This window comes from Solea solea, chromosome 1 (genome assembly GCF_958295425.1).
Source record: "Solea solea chromosome 1, fSolSol10.1, whole genome shotgun sequence".
NCBI classification, from domain to species: Eukaryota; Metazoa; Chordata; class Actinopteri; order Pleuronectiformes; family Soleidae; genus Solea; species Solea solea.
In genome coordinates, this window is record NC_081134.1 from 9,717,905 (window position 1) to 9,744,790 (window position 26,886).

The 26,886-nt window shown below is 42.8% G+C and overlaps 1 protein-coding gene and 1 long non-coding RNA gene across 3 annotated transcripts in view; one reads left to right on the forward strand and one right to left on the reverse strand.

The window, feature by feature from the left end:
* The window catches only part of LOC131470040 (uncharacterized), a 129,712-nt gene that overhangs the window by 65,532 nt on the left and 37,294 nt on the right, over positions 1–26,886 (forward strand). Inside the window, exon 4 of the long non-coding RNA XR_009241857.1 lies at positions 11,088–11,216. This is a non-coding gene — a long non-coding RNA (uncharacterized LOC131470040). The remainder of the gene's footprint in view (positions 1–11,087; positions 11,217–26,886) is intronic.
* Positions 12,566–26,886, reverse strand: part of epha4b (eph receptor A4b) — a 73,077-nt gene continuing 58,756 nt past the window's right edge. Inside the window, exons 14-19 of one of the 2 annotated variants that reach the window (XM_058645494.1) lie at positions 23,736–23,797; positions 21,047–21,256; positions 19,049–19,198; positions 17,908–18,101; positions 16,690–16,830; positions 12,566–16,227 (exon numbers count right to left, since the gene is read on the reverse strand). In XM_058645494.1, coding sequence (XP_058501477.1) covers positions 16,128–16,227; positions 16,690–16,830; positions 17,908–18,101; positions 19,049–19,198; positions 21,047–21,256; positions 23,736–23,797 — 857 coding nt within the window. In that variant the 3' untranslated portion in view covers positions 12,566–16,127. The remainder of the gene's footprint in view (positions 16,228–16,689; positions 16,831–17,907; positions 18,102–19,048; positions 19,199–21,046; positions 21,257–23,735; positions 23,798–26,886) is intronic. The other variant, XM_058645502.1, reaches the window with a different exon arrangement.

The window sequence follows — 26,886 nt, forward strand, 5'->3', positions numbered from 1 at the left end:
GATGCCCAGAGCAGAGTACAGAAGACAAGACAGCTGGGGAAGGGAAACATAGCTGAGGGGGAAGTTGCAGCAGAGTGTAGTTAAACTTAAGATTTAAACATCGGCAAAAAAAAAAAAAAAACACTACCAGAGGCTCACAGAGGAACAACACACCTCACCACACCATATTTTCTACTGCTAATACAACAATGGTCAGCAATATAGATGCTAAAATAGTTGAGCTTATTATTTGAGTTAAGAAATGGAATATAAACATTTAAAGTGTACAATCATCTAAATTGTTGTTTTCATTACCACAAAAATGAACCCTTCATTCATAGATGAGGAGAAGGTCTTCTCTGTGTTGGATCCCCATGTTTTTAATGGGTAGAATAAATAATGTATGTTGCTAAGTCATGTGCAGTCTGCACTCAGTCCTGCGTTCACCCCAAATGACAGACGTATGGAACGAGATTCACACTGTCTCCCTGAAATGTGTCCTGCTATATCCTGCTATATACTGCTGATGGCCAGTCCAACTTTGAACGAAGGACAAAATCCGTCAAACAGCCAAGAATCGCGCCTCTCACAAATTATGAGCTCTAGAAGAGTGTGAAGGAGTGTGAAAAGTGTGGGCAGTAAATCAGTCGGCTGACAAGTGACCACTGTGAAAGTGAGCTGCCTTCAAGTGTCTACACAGGAGAGAATTTGGCGGAACGCTGTAGTTACAGTGTCAGAAAAGCTATCGGAGGTTTTAACACCAACAAAACTGTCGGACATTTTCTTCTTACTAAGGTCTGATTGTGCCAGGGGAAAAAAATGGGCCTGCTACGCTCAACTATAATTTTATTAATAAATCAAGGGCGTTTTTTTATTTTATTTAACAAAAAAGGAAAATCACAAATAATAGTAGTAGTTCTTTTGGAATCATCAACCATTTTGTCTGGGTGATTTTTTCCCCCTCTAACCCTTAAAAGTACATTTTGTAGGAAACAAGTTCAATGGCTTGGTTCATTCTCTCTGCTTCTGTGATGGTATACATTCTAATACAGTGGAGTCAAACTGGCGGCCCGCGGGCCATATTCGCCCCCCCAATCGATTACATGCGGCCCACCACTTAATATTAATTAGTTTAAACACAATTTAATACTAAATATTTTTGCTAGCACTATTTTTTTTAATAATAGTAATAATAAGACACAGTATTAAATGTATTCCCCTCAGTTAAATTACATTATTAATTACATACAGTATGTATATGTCTATGCCTGTTTGGTGTTTTAATTACAGTTGTCTGTGTTATTATTGACTTAATTTTAGATTTATTTCTCTGGTTTTGACATAGATTTATTTGCATCATAAATATGCCGTTATACTGAAGTATACATTGTTCCATAACAAGACAAGCACGTGTACGTTTGAAATTCTGTGAAATATCGTCATGAATATCTTTATTGCGACATCACGATGGAATATTGCGAAATATTGCTACAGCTATCTGCTACTGAACAGTTGTGTTTCCTGGCAAATGGCAAATGTTTTGAGACTTGCCGGCGTTTTGGGACTTGCCGATGTTTTGGGACTTGCCGGCGTTTTGGGACTTGCCGATGTTTTGGGACTTGCCGATGTTTTGGGACTTGCCGGCGTTTTGGGACTTGCCGGCGTTTGTGAATATGCAGCTCGTCTCTCCTCCTGCATGTGTTTTGGGTCGTTGCAGTAAATGAAATGAAAATGAAGCTTGTGGCGTTTTTGTAGCTGCACCCTTGGCAAACCACCTATGTTGCTCATGCTACAGCGACCCTGATTGTGGGCGGCGCCGTTGGGGTCAAATGTCGCTTGAACGGCGAACACAGGAACACAGAATGACAAAAGAGTGAGCCTTAGATGCATTTAAAGGTCTATCAAGATGTTCTATAAGACAATTAACCCTTAACCTTCTGGCAGTCATTAATTTCCATAGCATGTTGAATCAATGGCATTGATTGCCGTGGTTAGGTCTGTATTAATTAGCCTTGTCAAAAGCCATAATCCTCATCACCATGTGGCTGTGTTTGCTCAGGAGACGCTATCATCAAGGATCAGAGCGGAATGTTAATGAGGCTGCATGGGCACAGAGGATGATACCAGAGCACTGCAGAGGCTGAGAGAGAGAGTGTGCGCGTGTGCGCGTGTGTGTGTGTGTGTGTGTGTGTGTGCGTGCGTGTGTGCGTGTGCAGGTACACGGGAGGTCGAGTTTGGAATGTTAACGATGCCACCGCCGACTGCAGAGTGCACGACAGAAACACAACAGATTCTGTCGGCAGGTTCTGCCAAGACTCCGTCTCACCTTTCCATTCCGTGAGCAGGTGTTTGCTTGAATTAATCATGATGTGGTTACAAACGTCTGCTTTCATGTTCACATTAAGGAGAATTACTTGCAATTTAGGGCCAAAAACAAACATTTAAAAAAAAGGGTCCCCAGGAGATAAACCATCAAATTAAGTGGTTATGATTCCAATTTTTGTTATCAATACGTTACATTCAATGATACACTACAGTATGGATCACGTGACTGCATGTTAAAGGTAAAAGGTAATGCTTGAATATGGAACCCAACTCTGTAATTATAACCAGCTCTATGTAGTGAATTCTCTTGGTTAATTATTCAGGTTTTCTGACCTGGGGCTCTAGAGTTTGCTTAATTCTCATCAGTCTTGTTGTTGTTTCCAGGTTCCACAGCAGACCACCTACCCGGTACCAAAACACAGTCAAAGTTAATGAACAATATGGAGCTTTTAGCGTCAGAAAAACCAAATATTATATCTTACATGTGTTTATTTGAGCCAAAAAAGTGACTGGACCGGGTTGGGAAAGGATTGGTATTCTGGTATTTGAGATTTATGGGTATATATACAAATCCTCAGAATAAACGTGTACATGTATGCAGGTATAATAATTCATTTAATTTTTTTCATAAGAATCTCACATCTGCTCAGCAGCTGTAGTTTTGATTGTCTGTGCCTATGGCAGCAGCAGGGAAGCACATTGACCACATACAGATACAGTAGGTACAAAACAGAGATAGAAGAATTGATTTTGCAGTCAAATACTGTTGGATTGATAAAGCGTATTGAACAAAGCTATCTCTTGCAGTTTGGAATAAAATTACAATTATATGATTCCTTTGTGTAAAACAACAATGCCAGCATTTCTATAGTTGTAGCTGTTTTATTTAATCCACTAGTTGGTGGGCTCACAGCTGATATAATATATAATAGGTTGCCTTCACTGTATTGCATTAACTGTGCTGAAAACAATTTCATCGTAAAGGCTTCGGTCCTGCAAAGCTCCTTTCTCCTTCATGTACACTGACAGATCTTTGTTCTTTGTGTTCTTGTTGGCTCTCTCTGTCCTACACACACACACACACACACACACACACACGCACGCACACGTTCAACTCACAAAATTGAACGTACATGACTGAAATTTGATCAGGTTTTCCTCTTAAACCTGAGCTTCAGGTGCAAGGCTCTGAGTTGCACTCTAACCATCCATCATGCTTTATCATGCATCACACATTACGCCTCGACAACAAACAGAGAGCGACAGACAGAGGGAGGGAAATTCGGAGACAGCTGGGGAGAGAGGCAGAGTATTAAAAACAGCAAGAGAGGCAGAGATGAAGGGAGTGTAAGAAAAAAAAAGAAAAGAAGAAACCAGGGAGGGGGAAAAAAAAAAAAAGAAGCATCAACCTTCTCTAATCAATATCCATTTCCCAGAGCTGTCATGTTGTTGTGAGAGTGGCTGTTGCATTACCAAACAGAGAGCATCTGATCCTAAATAAAATATCACCTTCATTCCAAACCATCACATTCATCTTCATTTAACAAACGCTCAGCTTTTGGCAATACCTTTTATGCAGCCTCGTTGCCGTAGTCAGAATGAATATGTCAGAATGACAGTTGCTGGCACCTGTACACAGCAGCGTTTCTCTCCACTGTTGGTGTTATTGTTGCACTGCACGACCGAGACAGACAGTTGATCCCGTCGGGGTGAACTGTAACGCGCAATTGAATTTGACAGTTTAAGACTCATTGGGTTTTAAAACTGGGGGAAAAAAAAGAAAAGGAAAAGCCAGTATGTAATGTCTGCCACGAGTGCTTTGTCTCTCAGTCAAAACAATAATAAAAGATAGTTTGATGATGTCGGGCTTTGGCTCACTTCCTGATTACGTGACTGCTCCTCTCTGGCTTTTCAGTGCGTCACTGCCTTTATCTGTCACATGTGTCACTTAAGCCCGCCCCACAGGGATTATTTACCAGATTTCTGGCCCTTCTGATAATTGTGGGTGCCGTTCCGATTTTAGGCTGACGTAAACAGATTATCTGGACAAATCATCCTATAGAGTGCAGGGATTACGAGACGCGATTTTAGCGCCATGGAGTCTTCCAGATTTCAAATCACAAGTATTAAACATGTTTGAATTTTACGACTGAACAGCGATGGGGGCGTGACCGGAACCTCGGCGTTAACCAATGAGAGCGAGTCTACCAGGTAACAGATACTTAGCTACAAGCCAAGTTGATTCTTTTCTGTTTATCAGCACAAAACATTGCACACGAAACAGCTCTTAACTGATGAAGGACGCCAACAGTCTTCCTCCATGTCTGTTTATATTCTGAATCGGCGTTAAGTCACGTGAGCTTCTGTGCGATTCCAAATCCCTGGAATCTCCTCCCTGAAATGAAGTAAAAGCACTCCAGTGTTTCTGTTTTTTCAACGAGGCTTTTAAGGTGAAATATCTGCAGTGCCAACAGTGGAGTGCTGGCATTTTTATTGATGATAGAAGAGCATGTACAAGGGTATTTGTCGTGTTTTTCAAATTCAAACACAATTGATTAAAAGGCAACTCATGAAACGGCCCGTTACCTTCAATAGAAACATGGATTTCAGTGAATTCAAAGAGTGTTGGAAACAATTTGGCTAATGCAAGTATAGAACTGAAAAAAAAAAAGAAGTAGAGCATTAGCCTTGTCATTTGTAGAATTGAGTGCCTCAATGCTACACTTTCAAATACAAGGATGAACGTTAGTTTGCTTTCATCACGACACACTAAATAAATGTGTTTGTGGGACCCGCAACTGGATTTGTGAATAGCTGTATGTGCTGCAATGATGTGCTATCAGCTTAGAGGATCAGTTTGTGCACACAGCAGTGTCTGTTTGTGCTCATCCACAATTTTAAATAAGTCTAGACTGACAGCTGACCTTATCAGCGGAAAGCAGCAACTCATTTGCACGATGATAAGTCTGAGAAAAACATGCGAATGCACAAGTTGTCTCCGCTCTCTGTCTCTTCAACACTCGTGTTTTGTTTTTTTTACCCCCCTCTTTTGGTCTCCCTCTATCTTCTCCTCCTATGTTTTGACCGTGAGTCTACCAATGGCTGTAGGGTAAATCTGTAAAAAGAAGACCAGTGTCATTGTGATCATTAAAAGCATATGAAGCATATGAATCAGTTTTATTTTGCCTGAGTGTAAGTGCGCTATATCCTCTGACCTTTTTGTGTTCCAGTCATACTTCAACCTGTTTTGCAGCCATCTCGCTTTACTAGCGCAGTGTTGCTGTTTCGTCCATCTGGACTTGACGCTATTCTGAGAAACACAGATAGAGCCTTGTGAAGCTGGCGGACGTTAAAGTTACACATTATAGTCAGTAGTTTTTTTGTAACTAAATACCTGTCACGGTCCTGGCCAGATGTTGGCACTGGTGCACAGTATAGTTTGCCGCCTGAGAAAGAGGTTTTGGCTGTTTTCCTGTCATTTAGGTGTCCACCGTTTATACTGTTAGTTTTTCAGTGCAGATGGTGATCACTGGCACTGGTATAAAAAAAAAAACTGGAAACACCCGTGTGGATTTATGTTGTTTGTAAAATTTCAATTATGTGTGACATAATCAGGAGAAATAGAGAGGAAAAGAGAAAAGTTACTTTTATGACCCCTTTAAAAACATCAGCAATACAATTACTTTATTAGTAACATAATTGCTTTAGTTATTACTTGGTATCAAAGGTAATGGGTTAGATTACTCGTTATGTACTGAACTTCTTTTGTGAATGCAATGAAGAGTAATTTACTGAAAAAATCTGTCTCTCCCATCAAACAAATCAAGATCTAGTAACACAACCACTCAGTGGTATTTTTGCTTAGTAAGTGTAGTAGTAATAACTGTTTTCTAAATAGTAATCCCTTACATTTCTAGCTACTGGCTAAAGTAATAATATTACACTAATGTAATGTGTTACTGCCCAAAGGAATCTTGTGTGCGTAAAGTCACATGTAAAGTCACCTTATTCGCCTGTCTGTGCCCTCTGCTCCGCCGTGCTCTGATCTGTGGAGCTGTGACAGTCGTCTGATCCTTAAAGCTACATCTCCAACCTTAAACACTGAGGGAAATGACCCACTGCAGCACAGCAGTGTAGCGCGCAGGATTACACACACACACACACACAGACACCTTAGTGTGCTCTGGATGTCTTAACTCTTCCTCTGAATGTGCCTCGGACGTCATCTCCTCCAGAAGCCGCTAACGGTCCATTCCAGCCTTGAACCCTGCCTGGGGCCAACGCCTTACGGGGGAGTACTAATGATCTCCGCGCTTCAGTCCGTCTCTCCTTCTCCTCCATCCATCCATCCATCCATCTCTCACATGCCTCTCCTTTTTTTTTTTCCTGTTTTTTTTTTTGTGATTGAATCTGTGTTTCTCATCATGCCTATCAGTAACTGAACCAGTTTAGTATTCTTGTTGTGAGCACGGCCATAATTGAGCACACAGCTGTGCATCTGCAGCTGAACACATCGCTGTAAACCTGGGCGTCCATTAACATTGTGTTTACTGTCTCTGTATCATTAAGAACCACAGACATGTGGCCCAGTAAAAGACGAGGACATAAACTGAAGTGAATAGGCACGGTCGGACTCGCATTATTTTCTGTTCTATTTCCATGGCTGCCTAGGAGCCTAAAAGCCTTCATAAATTACGCCGTTATTTGGGTCAAACCTCTGTTAGTGAGCGTGCGGCTGATGTAGAGCCTCAGCCTTTAGCCGTGTGGTGGCACTTTATACCGCATGTAAACACATAAACAAACAAAATGCTCTGGTTTAATGACATAAACAAACAATCCTTCATATACATATATATATATATATATAACAGAGAGGTGACATGAAGGTAGAGTCCCAGAGAAAAGCTTCAAATTTGTCTTTTCTTTTTTATGCATTTGTCTTTTCTTTTTTAAACATCAGCTGTCATGATGTGTGCTCAGTGTGTGATTGTGGTTCTACATACAAACCAACTGTATTTTGACTTAAACTTAAACAATTTGACCATCTTGCCAGTTTACTTTATTCATCTTATTGAGTGTCTGCAGCATTTTGGTCCTTCATTTGCTCTGTATAAGGTTTGTGAGTGTTTTTCAGATTCACATTTGTTTATTTTGTCATATGCAGGTCAACACACCGTCAACACACCGTCAACCATAAATGAAATGTTATGGACGAGAAGAACACTGAACACTTACATTTGTCTCACAACTGTGCAAGGTCCAGAGCTAAAAAATAAGAATGTAATGTAGTATTTATTTAGCAGTAATCATTCAAAATGACCTTAATTTGCAGTGTTAACTGGGTCTACTGTATAAAGTTCTGAGAGACACAATGACACTGCACATTTGGTCATTATTTCTACAAGTAATAGTAAGAAAGAAAGTTAAAGTTTTGACGTAAATGAGAGTGTTACTGTGTAAAGTAAAGGTGGTGTTTGGATTGTAGAAGGAAAGAGAGCATGCGCTTGTCTTTTTGTTGGACTCCATAACGACCCTCTCAGCTTTTGTGTCCTTCATATGTTCCTACAATCCGAGTGCCAGACATAACATGACAATATGGATGAGCCTCTGCTTCGCTGTCATTTTCCGTCCAACGACGCTCTTGGGAGACCTTTTAGTTTCAAGTCTTTCCAAACCACAATGAAAACGCTCGCAAATGCCTTCCACTCGCAACTCTGGAAAAACACAACCCATATCTTGAGCGTGTTTCTTTTAAAATGGTTATTATTGTATGATAGTGACCTGCCAAACATCTTTGTCTTCTGAGGCTTCTGACGAGGATTTTCCCCTGAAGGTCATAATGGCTCACATATTTTTGGCTAGACGCTGAGTAACTCCTGTCACCCCCTGAGGAAGCCTGAGTAATTACAAAAACACTGCAGACGCCTCCACATAATGTCTGCTTGTTGCCCATTTACCATTTCTCCCATCACATTGCTAAACATCCATTCGGCATTTTTTTTAGATTGTAGATTTCACTTCTGAATGTATTCATGTTAGCTCCTTGGCACTTTCAGACATACCTCAAATGTTTGCGGCCTCACTTTTAGCGCTATGTTGCTGTTGTCTCTGTCGGGCATGACACGGGAGACACGGGAAACACTCACTATACTGAGTAAACACAGAGGGAGCTTTGTCGAACTGATTAATCGGCGTTATGAGAACTTATTTGGCAATGGCTTAAATGTAACAACCATACATGTCTTAGAGTTATATTAATCCATCCATCTATCTTCTACCGTCACGGGGGGTGCTGTGCCAATCTCAGCTGACATAGGTTCGATAGGCGGGGTCACACCCCGGACAGTTCGCCAGTCCATCGCAGGGCCACATAGACACAAGCAACCATTCACTCTCACACCTATGGTCAATTTAGAATGACCAATTTACCTAATCCCTGACAGATAAATCCCTGACTGTGGGAGGAACCCGGAGGAAACCCACGCACACACGGGGGAGATCATGCAAACTTGTTCCAACTGAGGCTCGAAACCCGGGTCTTCTTGCTGCAAAGGCACCTACTGTGTATCCCCTCAAATTAATATTATTTTATATTAATCAATATTTAGTTTTATGTATGGAGTAATGTAAGCAACTTAATTTTTTTTTTTAATATGTCTTTGTTCTAGAGTCTGCAACTCGATTCTTTTTGGTTATGCCATTATCTTGATATTATGGCATGTGTATGTTAATATAGAAGCGTTCTATGACAATGACACAGTGATTCTGTTGTCTGACAAATCCATATGATATCGTTGCATCAGTGTTCATATCTAAGTACAACACCACCTACACCAACGACCGTTGCTTTACATGCAGCTCAGATAAGAAACCAAGCGAAACAAATATACGTCTTGTAGCAAATCATGAGTAGAAGAATAGGGTGATGGGGAGTGTGAGCGTGCACCGCCACACACAATACCATCACATGAACGCCATAGAAGCAGCCAAGACATTACCCAGTACTTTGAGAGGAACCACATTTCTGACGAGCCACATAATGTACGCCGCTTAGTTTCTACCCGTGTCTTCGCTTTGGAAGACGTCTCTCTGGCATCCACCGACACTAAAACAGCTCAGCCTCAGCACCGGATAGCTGCGGTTTCTCCACTCCTACCCTGAAACACTGAAGCTTGATTGATGGCACTTCAGGGACTGCATTTGATTATACCGGATAGGAGCCACACATAAACACTTGGCATGAACAAAAGAACACTCATGTCTCATCGCACACAGGATTCAGAGCAGGATCTCGCAGAAGGAACGAGTTCTTGATTTTCTTGAACAATAAAGGTGTCATCAATATTGTTACCCTTGCATTGTCGTGTACACAAAGTCTTCTATATAACTCTGGAAACACAGCCCGTGTGTGTCTGTCTGTGTCACTTATAGAGGAGCAGATGTTGTCTTTCTATTTTCTCTCTAAATTTAGATTTTCATCATCTTTTCTCCAACAATAGCACGTGAATTGGAGCGAGTTTGACCCCCCGCGCGCCCCCCCCCCGAGTCGTCCAATAGCAGTTCAGCATGTCACGTCTGCCAGGCATTAAACTGTGATTTCCACATCTGTAAGGGATTATGTGGTCAATATTATCTCCGTCCAGCCAAACCCATCCACGTTTTCCTTCACTTTTCTTTTCAGTCTCAGACACAGTTTATCCTCCTCTCCTCTTGCTCTCTTCATACACTATCTGCCTCTGCTCCATTTTGAAATCTGTTACTGATTCTCGGTAGTGAGGGCAGTTTATTACAGACACAGTACCCGTGCTGATTTACTCTCAGTGGACGTCTATTTAAAGCTCCTGTGCTTAACTTTTGGTGATTTCTGTTGTTGTTGTTGATGTTATTATTATTATTCTGCCTCGGTCTGATCTTTGTGAACGGCAATAGTATCAGAGCTGACTACAGGAGGACTCGTGTGTATGTAAATGGTGAATGGTTTGTGTTTATAAAGCGCTTTTCTCGTCTTGATGACCACCTTGATGCAGTGCATTTTCTAGCATTCATATTTCTTACCCATTCACACGCTGCCGGCCACAGCTGTCGGGAGCAACGCGGGGTTAAGTGTCTTGCCCAATGGCACATGGGCATGTAGACTAGCAGGTAGACAGCCTTTCTAGTTGAGAGACAACTCGCTCTTCTTTTCCCTCTGATTGAGGAAACACACACACGCTCAGACCTGGACGCCGACGTACACCCGGGGTAGCGTCTCATTCCTGTGGCCGATGAGAGCAGGCATGATGGGAGTGAGGCATGTAATGTGATTTATACAGCCGGGCTCACTTTTCAAATTCAATCAGGAACTTTGATTACTGATGAAAATTTGAGACAGGAAATCGCTTTGATAGCAAACTAAAACCTCATGAGACAGAAGAGGACTGATATGCGTGTGCTTGTGCATGTGTGTGTGTGTGTGTGTGTGTGTGGACTGGGAAACACTGAGCCTGCCTGAACTTGGCCATATTTGATTAGAGAGAACACGCAATGTAGTCTTAAGCGACGAAGCAGGAACTCAAGCAAATTTAACCCACCAAGTGATGAAATCTTACCTCTGGTTCAGATTGTATCTTGGCTTTAATACTCCCACCACTCTCTCCTTTACACATGAGGTTCATGTTTGAATGAATATTGTGTGTCAAGCCATTCCTTTGACACACACATACGCACACACTTATTGTTGTTTGATTGTTACAAAACGTTTGGTTCAGAAACAACAAAACAACATTGTCTTATTTTTCTGACAGCGCTCACAGCACCCTCTGCTGGACTACGCAGTAATTACTTCATGGACTGATGCACTTCCAGGCTGTATGCGTTGAGTTCTTCAGTTTCCAGAACATCCCCGCCAAGTTTGAACGGAGGGACACACGGAGGTGAGAGTCACACACTCAAAACACACACACACACATATGGTTGACCCCAGCAGAGGTCACAGTGGCAGAGTGGTCTCTTGTGTTATTTTAACGTCTGCTGTTGCACATGAGGGGGACACTCCACACACCAACAGCATACGACAGGGACCCAGTTACCTTTCCCATGGGGGATTAAATGTGTTTGTCATAGAGAGACAGAGAGAGAGAGAGAACGGCAGAGTGAGTGCTCGTGTGTGTATGTGATGCAAACATGACAGGCTCATCAGTCACCAATGGCCTTTTAAAGTGTTCTCCATAGGGACACATGACCTTTTCACATGATGCCAATAGCAGCTGCATGACGAATCAATCGCCTAAGACTCTGGCTCTTGGTCGCCCCCCCATGTTAGCCCGAGTAAATACGTGGGGTGACATTCTCCCTGTTGAGACAGCTGGAGCCGAAAGCCCAAAGTTATGGATTGGCCTTTAATAGTGAAGGGAAGCCCAGTGATGGTAGCAGTGGGGGCAGAAACAGGTAATGGACCTCAAAAAAAGGGGCTGCATGAGGAGAAAACCTCTGGATGGATGGAAAATTAGAAAGCTATGGGAAGAAGGAGATAATGTGGTATTCAAGGTCAGAGGAGTGGCCACTATGTCTGTCTGCAGAGGATGGATTGGAATGGGAAGGAAAAAAAAAAATATCCATGCTACCCAAGGCCAGCAGAAAGATTAAGAGCAGGGCAGTGGGAGGAGGGAGATACTGAGAAAACAGCCCTGAAATTATTATTTTTTTTTTGTATACATAGATGTGCGTGCTAAAAATATAGACGGAGGGGGCGAGCGATAGGGGCATATGGAGCCTCATATGATGAGCTAAATGAGGTGTAATGGTGGTAACATAGAGTGACAGCCACTGGGCCAGTGCATTAAGGGGTTAACCAAGGCCAGGAGATGTTGACCCTCCTTCTCCCCTGAGACAGAATTATATTGGTAGGGAACACACACACACACACACACACACACACACACGCAGACACACAAACACACACACAAGATAAATATGTGGTTGTAGACCTGGCCATAATTTTCCATTGAAGAATGGAAACGTTACCACTACTGTCAACATCGAGGAAGAGCTATCCTTTAATTGCAGATTATCACTGAAACAGAAATGAGTAACTTAAAAAAACATAAAAAAATAATTACAATGATCTTGTTACGAATTCATATCAGTTGACTTTTAATTTGAAATGATGGTACTCATGATGTGAGTCCTAGTGTATATGCAGCATGACGTGCAGAGGCTGTTTCCGCAGTGTGTGTGTGTGTGTGTGTGTGTGTGAAGAGAAAAAGACACTGCAGGCGTCAGGTGAGAAATTAGAAATATTAGCATATTTATTACAGCAACATGAAAGACATTAGAATGCCTACACCCTTTACAACAAGCAACGCAGAGGAAACTGGCATGGGGACAAAGAAGCACTGTACGATGGCCAAAGAAAGAGGGCGAGGGAGGGAGTCGAGAAAAGAGAAAGCCTCAAATGAGAGTCACTCATGAAGATTTACAATACAGACCGTCGGGGACATGGAGAAACGTCATATTCCAGATCAAGCAAAGCAACCGACACATTTCACTTTTATGGGGTGGATAGTGGCACAGACCTGCAGGATTTTGAGAGCTGACACCAAAGTGGCTCCTGTATTTTTAAATGTCTAAAATGGGAGTGTTGAAGAAGCTCGTCTACCCAGATTTTTGGGTGATATTTGACATAGTGTTTTGACTTTGACAAATCACAGCCATTATTAGCACTTGTTTTCCTGCTGTAAGAGATTTGAGAAGAAAATGTGAAAATGCTGTTGGGAGTGGGGGGGGGGGGGGGGTTCTCTCTGAGGGATGTCACAAAACCAGGGTGTTGGCGTGAGGTCATCTTAAGAACACAGATAAATAGTACCTGTACATACACTTTACTCTTAATATCACCATGATAGGGCAACGAAAAACAACAATAGCTCAGTAAATAAGGCATCTAAAAGGCCAGCGGTCAAGGGTAGTCCGCTAGAGTGAAATCATAGCGTTAGCATGAGTAGAATCACCATTTCTCTTTGCCTGAATTTTAGTTTTCCTGTTAGCCTTTTTGACACAGTAAAGAGATTTGGGAGGAAGGAATTTTATTTCTAGAATTTTTTTTTTTTTTTGCAATAAATTAACCTCATTCTGTCCTGAAATACATTTCCCATGCCATTATCGAGCCAATCCAATAAAAAAAGCCTTTTTGTTGAGGTGCAGGGCTTCCCTCCTGCCCTAAAACTATTTATTATCACATACTGAACCAAGTCTTTTTCTTACCACAACACAGTTGACTGTGGTATGAGCTTGACAGGTCTGCTGTGACGAGGTACAAATGTTTAATTACAGCTGCACCGTTGCTCTTTTGGGGAAAGGGGTTTAACAAATATTCAGTTTTGGCTCAAATGTGATTGGAGGATTTCTCTCGTCTCATCGCAGCCTCACTGCTTTTGACTTCCCCCTCCTCGTAGCAGAGAGGGATTTTCAGGCTTAAAATGTGCATGTAATTACTGCCCCGAGACGGTATGCCAGTGTATCGGTAAGTGGAATAACGTTCTACTCATTGTAACGCTATGGTATGAACTGCAGTCACTGTCATCTGTCAATCAAAGCTGAAGCTTCGCGCCATGCTACATTCCTTTGTTCAGACCAACGAATAAGCCCTCCCGTACGATCTGCTGCTGAACAAGTACTTCAGAAATCTCTTTTTCACAATAAAAGTACACCATAGTCGTCATCATCTTCATCATCATCATCATCATCGCTATCATTACAAACATTCTAACATTGTAAATCAACGCTGTACATATTTTACACTATGATACAATCATATATACTATACTTAATGTCATCTGTTGGTCCTATAGAGTACCACATATATTAAAACTGGGTTTGGGGTTTAGACTAAAAGCAGGTTCAGTGCCTGAAAGGCAGTGCACGCAAACAGGTTCCCATCATGTGTAACTCTGCAATTAGCGAGATAAGCGGCTGTTTCGTTCTGACGAGGAAAAACCACAAAACCAATCACTTTGCTTTTTTTTTTTTTTCTTTTTTTTTGCTGTAATGTAAATTTGTTTAGGGGTCGAAAGTAAGGGCCGCTTGAAATCGCTTGGCATGACTGAGGAAGAGAGTGAGACAAATCATTTCAATTGAGCCCTCACTTAGTGGCACTGCTGGCCACTATTTTATATTATGACTGGCCTTTTTGGAAGCATCCAGTCAGGGGAGCTGATGAAAGGGGAAAAAAAAAGGAATAATAGTGGTAGAACATAGACCGTAAATAAGACTGGACATATTCTTCTGGACAGTAGCATAATACTCAAAAGCCACCAGGGGGCATCTCCACTGGTTGCAAATGGATCTTTGTTTCAATGGAAGTCTACGGTGAAAATAACCCCACTTCTCACTTGATTTCTAACATCAGTAAACCTTTTCCTGAGGAGTTAGTGGTCTCATTAGCATAATGTCAATTTTGGAAATCACGTCCCCACTGAGAGGAAAACAGATGATAAAGAACGGCACATGGACACCAGTGTAATTGACCGCTGGTGCCGTCCCGAATGGTGGTGACGTCGGATCTTTTTGTTGCAGAAACCGTCATGGTGCGAGTCAAATTGTGATTGTTGAGGCTTCAGAGCGGGAGTTAGTTTTGGAAGTGAAAGACTATGTGCATTTTTACGTACAGTCTATGTGTTGGTATGTTGCCCAGATTAACATTTCCGTTTTACTAAACTCTACATGGCACAACACTGGGCAAAAAACAAGTTACACTTTCTTAACAGCGTCATCTCTATCATAACCTTTGTATCTCATTTGCTCCCCACAGAACACAATACATTTCTTTATCAACACACCTGAATCATAGGAAGGCAAACTCTTGGGCTGCTGAAATATCCCCAACAACATGAGACTGTAACCACGTAACAGACAATGTTGATTGGAATAGACAGTTCTGGAAGAGTAAAAAATATCTCTGTGCTATCTCCACCCTAAGCTGTTACGCTGCACTAAGTTACTCCATAAGTGCAGACACGTGAGGAAAAAGTGCCCTGGGTGTAGTTGCTGTGGAAGTGTGTCTGAAAGCAGTTGCCAGGGAAGCCCTTTTCCTGGTCAAATACGCTATGTGAACGAGTCATACTTCCATCTTTCATGAAGGTCCAGATTTTCCATTCCCTCACACATTCATCTCATTCAGAATCGTGGCTCATTCATTGGCTTTCTACATACAGAGAGCAATGGAAAGGGCCTTAAAAGTACCAGGTAATAACTCATATTAAGGTTGAGTGATATAAACCTCACCACCAATACAAACGTTAGGTCCATTTCTAGAAGTGTGGGATACACAGCCCATATAAACATATATCTACACATATACATATCTTCTGACCCTTTTTACCTCTTCAAGGTGGAAACTCAAAAGAATGACAGTAGAAACCAAATGTACACCTCACAGACAGTGATGGTATTATAATCTTTTTTTTTTTTTTTGTTCTTTTTTTCGGTCATTTTTTTTTTTTAAAACGTTAAATTTGTTTTTGTTCCTCTTCTTTTGTCGAGCTGATATGATGTAAAATGACCTGGGACGTTTGACATGGTGTGTCTCCCAGTTGCTGCGTAATGGTGGGACTCTTGAGTGCTAAAGCTGGTCGTGCCCAAGGAAGGGGGCGGGCGGGTGAAACTGCGAGACGGTTGCGAGAAGGTGAAGGAGTCAAGCGTCAATGTTGTCTCCGTCCCAGTGTGCCGTAAAATCAATGGACGCCCCAAGCAGAGATTATCCATTTCAACTCCATTTTGCAGGGGGGGTGGGGGGGTGAACGTCCTCAGAGGTGCATCCATTTTGGCTCACTGTGTTTATGTGCACACTGTTATACTTGGACGTGTGTCCCCTGGGTTTGCAAACTCTGCACACTGGACAAAATCTTCTTCTGGTGACCAGCCAGAGTCACTTCCATCTTCGTCAGTTCACTAAGAGGAAGACAGAAAAGAGAAAAAACTTTGAATTTTATGGCGATAAGATGAGATTCTTATGTCAATTCACACATTTGAAGCTGCAGTGCATGCATTTTGGTGATTTTTCTTGTTGGATGTTTCTGTTCTGCCTCGGTTTGGTCTTTATGGACGGAAACGATATCACATTATTTACATGCTGTCCAGCAATACTGTCAATCCTCACTGAGGGAGCATCTGTCCCGTATACACCGGCAGTGCAGGGGCGGGTGGATGCAGGGAGTGTTTTTTTAAGCTGCAAACTTTTCACGTAGAGACTGATGTGCATTTTGTGGACTCACGAGACAGTGGTTTGGATTTCACAGACATTTGTTTATATTCAAACGTGACACACTGCAGCTTTAATTTAAAATCATACTCGAGCGGAATTTAGCAAAATTTAGTTTCTATTTAACAACGGTGAGAGATTAGCTCCTGTACCTGACACTGATGTAGAGGATTGAATCCAAACTGACATATCCAGCACTGGAAAAGTTCTCCTTATACTGGCCCATCTTGATGGCCTCCAACCACTCATCCACTGAGGTCACACTGAACTCTGGGGTGGACAGATCCTCCCTACTGGAATATGAAGCACACTCAACTCAGTGACATTTCATCCTGTTGGCAATTGAGTTTTCAACTCAATGACATGTTCTTGAAGCATGAAACTGTAAATGACAGCTGTAAGCGTGTTCATGATAGTTTCAAATACTGTCAGGAGCCAGTTAATGCTCATTTATGGTGCTGGATCTAAATTCTGCAGCATGAAAGACATCCTATTATTACAAATTGTTATGAATTATGTCTGTGTTTATTCATTTTCATGCTCAAACATAATTAATACCATGCATATATGGGACTAATTTAATTGCATTTACATATTCTGCTGTTTTTGCTTTAAGCCTTTACATTGATTATATAGGTCCTGTTTTTTTAAGACTCTGCTTTCTGGGCATATTGTTGATGGAATGTGTGCAAAGTGCAGACCCTTGTTGATGTTTTAGTGTGTCCTGTATTTCTTCTGAAAGCAACCAAAATCTTGCACACTGTAGTCTGCTGGTCTTTCTTAGATCATTGGCCAAATGCTTGGGATGTGAAATTTAAATGTGTAAATAATGACTCTTGTGTATTATGCGTAATACAGCTGGGAAGGCTGGATGTCCAAAGTGAACGTTGCAAACTAAATTATGGAGCTTTTCCATGATGCAGTTCTAAATATAGAGATTTTAGAGAGATTTCTTTGCTAAAAGTTGGAGATTAACACTTTTCTGGATCTTTTAAAAAAAGTATTTTTAACTGATCTAGAGTTCGGCATTGTTCGGTTTGATTCCTGTGTCGCATGTCCCACTGCCACACCCACAGGCAATCAGTGGGTGTGGCAGAGTTGAGCCACACCCACTCACAGTCATGCTAGAACTGCATAGTGGGAAAAGTGCCATATTAGCCAGACCTCAAACCTATATTTATATCTTTATATCTCACTGAAAAAAGATAAGATACTTTTTTTTTCTTTGTACCTTTTTCAAGATTGACATTGAAATAATAGACTTAAGGCAGTGATTGTGTCCATTCTACAATCCATTCAAAGTATCTCTAGGTTAGATGTCTGAAAAGGTTAAATTCACAGTTTTAATTGAAACACTTTCACCCACTGACCATGCTGAGCTGTTGGCCAGCTCTCTCAGGCTGGCTGGGTTTCTGATGAGCTTGTCCAGGATTGTGACAATCTGTCCAAACTTTGGCCTGTCGCTACGTCCCTTCTCCCAGCAGTCCAACATGAGCTGGTGCAACACCACCGGACAGTCCATCGGAGCGGGAAGACGGTAGCCTTCATCTATTGCTTTGATCACCTACAGGGACAGAGGCAGATATGAAGTTTCCGTCGGTCAGTTCACATACACATGTAGTTAGCTGCCGGCCGGCTAGCGCACTGACAAGTAAACATGGTGAGACTTGTATGTGCATAGATTTTCTCGCGTGTACGGGCTAGGTTCATCTATGAATATCTGGCCACTGGATATCTGGCCACTTGCTAATATCATCTAACCAATCTTTTATGGAAGCTGGGTCAGGCAGACTATTGCCGTCGGCTAGTACTAATTTATTTAGCTATTGTTCGCGGTCCTTAATCGGCAACGAAAGAATATATTCAGAATTATTCGGTGCAGGACCATTGACGTACATGCTATTAGCTTACCTGTTGTGACGTTTTCTGACCCCAAACTGCGCACGCATTCTCGCTAGGCTTGGAATGTTTGTATACAATGAAAGGGTCTATGAGACACTGTCTCGTGTCTAGTTGTGGAAAAGGTGCCTATTGCAACCAGCGGAATCGCTCAAGATTCCATGGATGAAAACTTTGAAATATTCACATATTCTGTTCCTGGATTCTACACACTGGAACTCGTGTCTAGTTGTGGAAAAGGTGCCTATTGCAACCAGCGGAATCGCTCAAGATTCCATGGATGAAAACTTTGAAATATTCACATATTCTGTTCCTGGATTCTACACACTGGAACTCGACTGCAATGTCGAAGATATAAATAAACGTGTGACATAATTATTTTTAATTTGCAGGGAACATGGAACAGTCGAAACAATCCAGTCGCAGCCTTTGCAATGTGCTAATTGCTAATTGCGCTTTTCGATTTCAGAGCAATTAATGGTCCCGCGCTCGTCTCAAGGAACTTCACATAGTAAAGTTGAAGACATTGCAGTTATATAAAGAATAACCCAGCTTGGAACATGATGTAATTCACACTGTAAGTGAGACATGAGGCGTGTGTTTGGAACTCACATCCTGGTTGGACATCTCCCAGTAGGGTCTCTCTCCATACGAAATCACCTCCCACATGACAATGCCGTAACTCCACACATCGCTGGCTGACGTGAACTTCCTGTACGCTATGGCCTCTGGCGCCGTCCATCTGATGGGGATCTTCCCTCCCTGCGAATGGTTTGCATCAGCGTCAGCAAATTATTGGCATCGCGGCGATGTCGCCTCGAACTAAATGTTCTATATTTCCTGTCTAAATAGTGTAAATATTTGAAGGTTGTTTTATTGGTGTGTGTCACACTAAGTGTTGCAGTAAATCAAGGGCAGATCTGACAAAGCAAAATGTAAGACGGCGCCTGCCAAGTGGCCTGGTGCCATCAATAACAGCAGGGGTGAGATTATACACTGGCTTGACAACAGCACTCTTCAGTAATATGCCCACATCAGAAGATGACTTTTGCCTCCGTCTTTATTCTTGCACTTGACTGTCTTCTGCCATCATTGTCCTATCTTCCTCCTCGCTGCATCTGCCTTTATTGTTGATGCACAGATCAAAAGGATTTCATAATACCCACTGTATACACACACAATAGGCAGCCAGATAGCCCTTCCCTCCTCTTCTCCCTCTCTCCCTCTCTCTCTCTGCACACAGACCATACCTCTATAGGGCTCGGCTCGGCTCTTTTAAAATGCGGCAGCTGCCACCTAGCATTACCCATCTCTGTTTGGTCAAAGTCAAATAAAAGACAAAGTTGCCAAGTCACTCAGCACTGTACTTTTGTTTCCACCGCCCCCTTTTTCACCCCTACACAATCTCCTTTTTTGCTCTTAACTGCTCTCACTGGATCCTTATGCCGTCTTCCCTTATTCTCTCCCTCCCTGCCTCCCTAGATCTCAGTCTTATTTGATATCCACTCCTCTCTCCCTGTCTCTTCTTCATCTCCTCCCTGGCCTCTCCCTCTCCCTCCGCCCTCCATGCCTGCAGCTCTTCATCTCAGTTTCCTGACATCAGTCGGGATGTGTGTGTGATTGCAATAGAGCAGTCAGCGGCTGATACACTCCTCCCAGGGCAATGCTAATGCCATATTAAAAATAACATCCCCAACGCTTCCTATGAATATGAATAATGCCATCTCCTTGTGGGCATTCTAGATGAGTTACTCTGCCGTGGTTAAAGTCACTGATGTTTGAGTTTCTTCATTCTCTCAGAGTGCTGTGAGAGGATGTGATGTTATCAAAGGCTGCTCTCCCTCCAACATGCTGTATATAGGCAGAAAGATATTACAAAAAAAAACCAAAAACGCCTTATAACTTTAGCGTGTAATTACAGAAACATGATCCACAAACGGGAGTAACAAAGAGTGCGACAAATAACTCTTTGACAATTAAAACTTGGCAAACTGACTGACTGTTACACATAAATCTCTAAACGAGACTTACTTAGCTTTTATTTTGATTGACCATGTGGTGAAGAGACTGTTCCTGTGTATGTTCAAAGTAAATAGAAAGTCCCGTCATTTATCACAATATATTACGCTGCCGCTGTTCATTCATGTGTGTATTTTTTTTTATTTCGTTTTTATTGAAATGTACACCTCATTGAGTTCAATCTGAACTATATTGACAACATGCGTTGATGATGTACAGTAAGTCGGATGAAAGATGTTGTTAGCCGTAACAAAAATGACAAAAGGCCTGTGAGGTAAGACTGATTACAGTCGAGATGACCCTGTGTGATGATCAACTGGACCTGCCAGCTGTCAAGTTTCTTTTTTAACACGTTTGATATTCTAAATATCAAATTTGGAACCTAAGAATACCAATATCATAAACATTGTAAATGTAGCTAAAAGTCCCTGGTGCAGCCTGTGCTTGAAAAAGTAAAACTCTGTGTGTAATGGCTAAAAAACCTTCCGTGTGCTGACCTTTGTGTGTGGAACAGTAATGTAGAGGGGAATGAACTGTGATCAGAAACAATATTTCTTTATGACAGAAGGAGCCTGTGAAAGCGTGTCTCACCCTCGTCGTGTAGGCGGCCTCTGGGTCGTCCTCCAGAACCCGACTCAGGCCAAAGTCGGACACCTTACACACCAGGTTGCTGTTGACCAGAATGTTCCGCGCGGCCAGGTCTCTGTGAACGTAGCTCATGTCTGACAGGTACTTCATGCCCGAGGCGATGCCACGCAGCATGCCGACCAGCTGGATCACCGTGAACTGGCCGTCATGTTTCTGGACAAGGAGAAAGATGAATTAATGCAGAGTGCGCAGAGTAAACGCTGACATGGTGCTGCAGCATGGGTGGCACTGTGATAAGTGTTGGGCCCCCTTTAGCAACCTCAGCTAGAAGTGACGGTTCAGGCCTACTCTGGATCCCTTCCAGCCCCTGCTAACTCTGCACTTTAACCTCTCTCTGGGGGTGGCGAGCAGAAGATAAATGCTTTCCTTTCATGGATCAATTGAGGATAACAAAAACAAAACAAAAGGGGGGGAAAAAAAACCAAACAAAAACAACGTGTAGAGAATTGGATATGACAGAACAGACCAAACTTTCTGACTCTGACACTGACCACGTGCCAAAAAGAGCTCACGGGATTTCAGATGTGAGCGCTCTTTGGCAGAGAGAAGAGCCTGTTGATCGATGGCAGTCCAGCTCACCTTCCTCTGTCAATTATTTCTGCTCTGGGCCAACAGTCCCCGTTAAAAAGCTGTCCATGTTATCAGTCACCTTCTCTCTGTTATATCATCCTTCTGTCTTCCCTCTACCTCTTTGTTCTTTCCATCCTTCTCTATCTCTCTCCTCAATCTCTGTCTCAGACAGAGAGGACTCCGTATTACTTTGATACAGTCTCTATCTATCCATCTATCTGTCTTGCTTCATCCTTCTGCATCTGTGCACCCCCTGCGTCCCCCGTCCTCTATCGCTCTTTTGCTGTCTCTCCCTCAGCAGCTGTGGAGTAAGTTAATTAGCCGGTGGTTTTGTGAGATGCTGATTGATTGGACTGTCTAACAAACCTACAGACTTCCTCTATCAATCTGCCCACCACAGTGCCTTTGCCAGGAAGGAGGAGGAAGGGTGGGCAGGGCAGGGAAAGACGGAGAACAGACAAATGCAAGACACAGGGGTTAGACGTGGAGGTGGAGACCAACAGGAAAAGGTCAAAATCAGTCCTGTTTTCGGGGGACGTCAACCAAATCTGTGCCTCGGAACTGATAAAGGGGGATTTAAAGATTTAAAGAGAAAAAAGGGACAAGATAAAAAGGCAGACAAGGGGAGGCAGATTGTTATTTCTGAGGGAGAGCTGCTTGATAAATGGTCGGGATAATTAAAGACATATGGATGCCAGGAGCACGGATGAGCTGTAAAACCCATAAAAGTGATACGATAATTGTATTGAGCCACTGCGGAACCCTCTCTATGACCCTCATTATAATATACACTTTAATACACAACATGTAAATACCCGTGTATGTGTGGGCGTGTGTATTTTAAGACCTGCTTAAGACATTTTTTCTTTTTTTTTCATGCTGTCAAACTTCATTTGGTCTGCTTTCAGTGCCACTGATGGGATTGGTGTCTGTTTAACGATGGGCCTATGATCGCAGGCTTTAATGGCTTTAGAGCACTGCAGTGATTTTAGCGGCTGACAAGCAACTGTGAATATGAATCAGGGAGACACACACACACACACACACACACAAGGACGGGAACAGTGTATGCAAAAGTGTCAGTCACTTCTGCTTCATATTGTGTGCGAACAGGATCATGCATCACATATTTGACATTATTGATATACTTGTGTTGTTTTGTGTGCCATAGCATACTGAATGTTCTAACTCTTGTCTTTATGTCGCCTTCATCTGATTTTCTTAAAATCTTTTATTTAACCTTAATTTTCGTATGCGTATACATTTCAAAACTGTTCCGTCTCTTGCTCTTTTAAACATTTATTGTAATTATTCTCTTTCATACAATAACGTCTCTGCTGGGAGCATTTCTCTGGTCTGTCATGACGGCATTGCTATATTTCAAATCTCATTTTGACGCGTCCTTGCCTGTTAATCGTGTGACTGGTGGTGTTGAATTGCATTTGAATGGAGCGGTTTATGCTCATACGCCTCGAACGGAGCGTATATTGCACACAAAGCAATACCCTTTATTTGCTTTATTATGCGTTTGTCAGCAGTCTGCTGCTGTTTTGTGCTCGGGGACGTGGACACAGTGTATTTAATAGAGCAGCAATCAAACATGTTGTAATGGAGGCTGCACATAGAGCTCACCTGAAGAAAAGACTAGTGCACGTGTGTGTCATGGATACTCTCATGGGTTTACTGATGGCATATTTTCATAAAACACAATTAGTCTACTACTTTTTACGGTACTAACGAATGAAGATATGCTGCACACACTTTATCTGTTAAGCACTAAAGGCTTCTCATCATTAAAATGTATCGTATACCCTCTTTATTTGATGAATACATGAAAAATATGACTCAAAGCACTTGGAGTTAAACACTGACGAAACCTAAAGCCTTGGTGCACTCTCAAGCTTTGCAGATAGAATTCTCCACAGATTGAGTTCAACAGTATCCGACACCTCACAGCCGAAACACTTTACACGTGGACCTTTGGAGGATTTGCTGCCCTGAACTTGGGGCAGGTGTGAGTGATGTGAGTGATGTGTTTCCCTCCATCTGAGCCGCAACTCACCTTGAGGAAAGTGTCCAGGGATCCGTTTTCCATGAACTCTGTGATGATCATCACTGGCTTACCTAAAAGACAGAGCAGACACACGACGAGGCAGCTGTGAGTTGAAACATAATTAAGAGGAAGAAAAGACGCAAACTACGAGACGAGGCCAGAGAAGTGGTGGCGTCCACAGCTGTGACCGGCCCTCCTTTCCGTCTCTCTGTCTTTCTCTGGGGGATTACATGGCGTGTCGTCATCAGTCACACTGACAGCTTCTAATCAGCCCTCTCCATAAATGCCAGGAGATAATTAGAATGGACCAATCCACTAGAATATGTGTGTGCGGGTGGGTGCCTGCGTGTGTGTGTACAAGGGGCCTCCCGAGATCTCATGAATACTAATCAGCCCCAACGGGAAAGGGGGTTGTGGTCGGATCGCTGTGCACCTGCACGGCTCATGGGTGTGTTGGTGCGCATGTGGGCTCGATGGAGGGGCGGTTGACTGACAGGTCCATGCACTTTGGTCCACGGCATGGCATCTGGTGGGCCTTACAAATGATTAACAAAGTACCTGCAATCTTACACACACACACGCCCAACAAAACAGTTCTCCCGAGGTACCCCCGCCCCCCCCCCCCCACCCCCCACACTGCGGTTCAGCCGTCCCAATAAACGTGCTGTGTGCAGTTGTGGGTGTCCGGTTGGTCGGTTGGTGGTTGTAAACACACAGACTATGTCACTTCTTTGTGATGAATAGGTCACATTTCCCCAATCAGACCTTGGAGATGCCGGGACAGAACTTGGGGGAGAGATAAAGGCGAGTGGAAGAAAGATATTTATAAAATAATTTGTAGTGATTATAATTTTAAGATAAGAAGCAAAAATGGTTAAAAGATAAGGAAGAGGGAAAAAAAAAGTTGGAAAAGAGAAGATGAGAAAAGGTCAAAAGCCTGTCATGGAAACAACACCAAGGCCTACAGTGAAATTGTAGGTAAAGACAGCAATACATCACCTTAAATGAATTCACTATCTCACTGCAACACACACACACACACACACACACAGTTTGGCTGGTCTCTGGTGGTGGTGTCTTCTATGACAGTAACATTAGTCTCAGGGATAAAAGTGAAAGAGAATTGGATTTTCTTCTGCTGGGGGTGAGGACTGCCGGTCACATTTATCTCCACAAGGGGCCTGTGTTGTGTGTGGTGTATCAGTCTGTGTGTGTGTGTGTGTGACAGAGAGGGACAGATAGAGAGAGAGACAGGTTTCAGGGCATGGCAAGTAGGGATGGACTTCACAATGATAACTGCCCGATTTCACCTCTGATGAGAGGGTGGGGGGGGAGGGCACATGTATGTGTTTCTGTGTGTTGTTTGTCAAAAGCGAATGGAAGTGATTTTGACATGAAGTTCTGACTCTTTACGGCTCTTTTTCCACTAAGGAGATAAGTGTGTGTGTGTGTGCTTAATTGTGCCTCTGATTGTTCACTGCATGAACACTGAGTGTGTTATTCTGTGTGTATCCAGAACAGAACAGAGCAGAACAGACAGGCATAAATGTCAAATTCTACAGAGAAGACAGCCATGAAATGGAAAAGAGCTGTAAAGAAAAAAAAACTACCTCTGAAAACCAATTACATGTTTGACATAGTGCATGTGCATCACATGTGTGCGTACTACGCATGTCACCGAGGCAGGAGAATATTACCTTCACACCCACACTGTTAGATGTTACCAATAAAACACACCACGTGCAATCACACGCGCCTCTTTTTTTTTTTGTCAGAAACACAGCAAAGCATTTCTTACGACTTCATCAGACATTACCTACACTTTACACACACACACACACACACAGACACACACACCGGCAGGAGAAAGCCTCTTCAGCTCATCGTGAATCTCCTCTGCACCAAACATTCACAAGCGCTCCTCAATTTCCCCCTGAAAGCACATAATTAACTAATCACGTTCACATTCATTGCAACGTATTGCCTATCATCGCTTTCAGGAAGAAAAAAAAAAAATACAGCCGCTAAAACCACCTCTAGCAGTGCGTGCCCGTGTGTGCAGATTGGGTATTGATGTTCTGCCAGGTGGAGTGTGTTATGGAATGGATCAGTGAGGAGTTTGCTTGTATTTGCAGCTCTTCATTAAGCGGAGGCGGAAAAGTGTTGTGTCTGTTTTATCCGGGATGAAGCTCGGATCGCTTCGGCCTCATATCTGTGTGTGTGTGTGTGTGCGCTCATGACAGTGGTAGTGACAATACTCTGGGAAATGACGTTTGAGTGGCTGTTTTGTTGTGTGCTGGTGTGAAGGTAAAAAAGGAAAAAAAGAAAAATAGGAATAGGAAGATACAATCTGAATACATGTTGGACGGTTCCATGGAGTGGCTGCCCGTGTGTGCGGCAGTGGGCCACATTACCACATTATTGAATGAGGCGGCCCAAGGTACAAACGAGAAAATGAAATAACTGCCGTATTGATTAATGTTAAGGGTCTGAACTGAATGATACAATGCTTTTAACACAGGGCAGATCTCTGTTCTGGGAAGCACCATGCAAGGATGCCGGGGTGTGGAGAAACAGAGAGACAGAAACTCAATAACCGTATCCCTCCAACGCCACACACCCCCCCCCCCCCCACCCCAGGCTTTCTCTTCTCCTCTCATTTCCTCACGGTTGTCTTTTCGCTGTCTCCCGCCTCATCTATCTGCCCCCTTTTTTTCCCCCCTCAAATCTTTTTGCACATCTTCGCCTTCTCGCCGTGATTTGTTCTCAACACCCATCTCCTCTCATTTCCTCACACTTGGATCCTATCTCATCCATCGCCCCCCCTTTTCCCCTACATCTTCACCTTTTGCCTGTACTTCCCCCCCCCTGTTCCACCTCTTGCTCATTTGTCTCAGGTCCTGCATACACATTCAAAATAAGAACATCACTTAAAGTCAGCTATACAGTGTGTGTGTGTGTGTGTGTTGAATGGGGTGCCATGTGGGCCGATGAGATGGCGCGCGGTAATTAAGGGTCTCCTAAATGAGCCGATTGTTGCAGCGATTGTAAAACACATAAAGGACGGATGGATACAATGAGGGATGCGGGCGATGAAGGGATGATAAGGAGATGGAACAAGGGAAGAGGGAGGGTTGGAGGAAAGCGGGGACCGATCTGC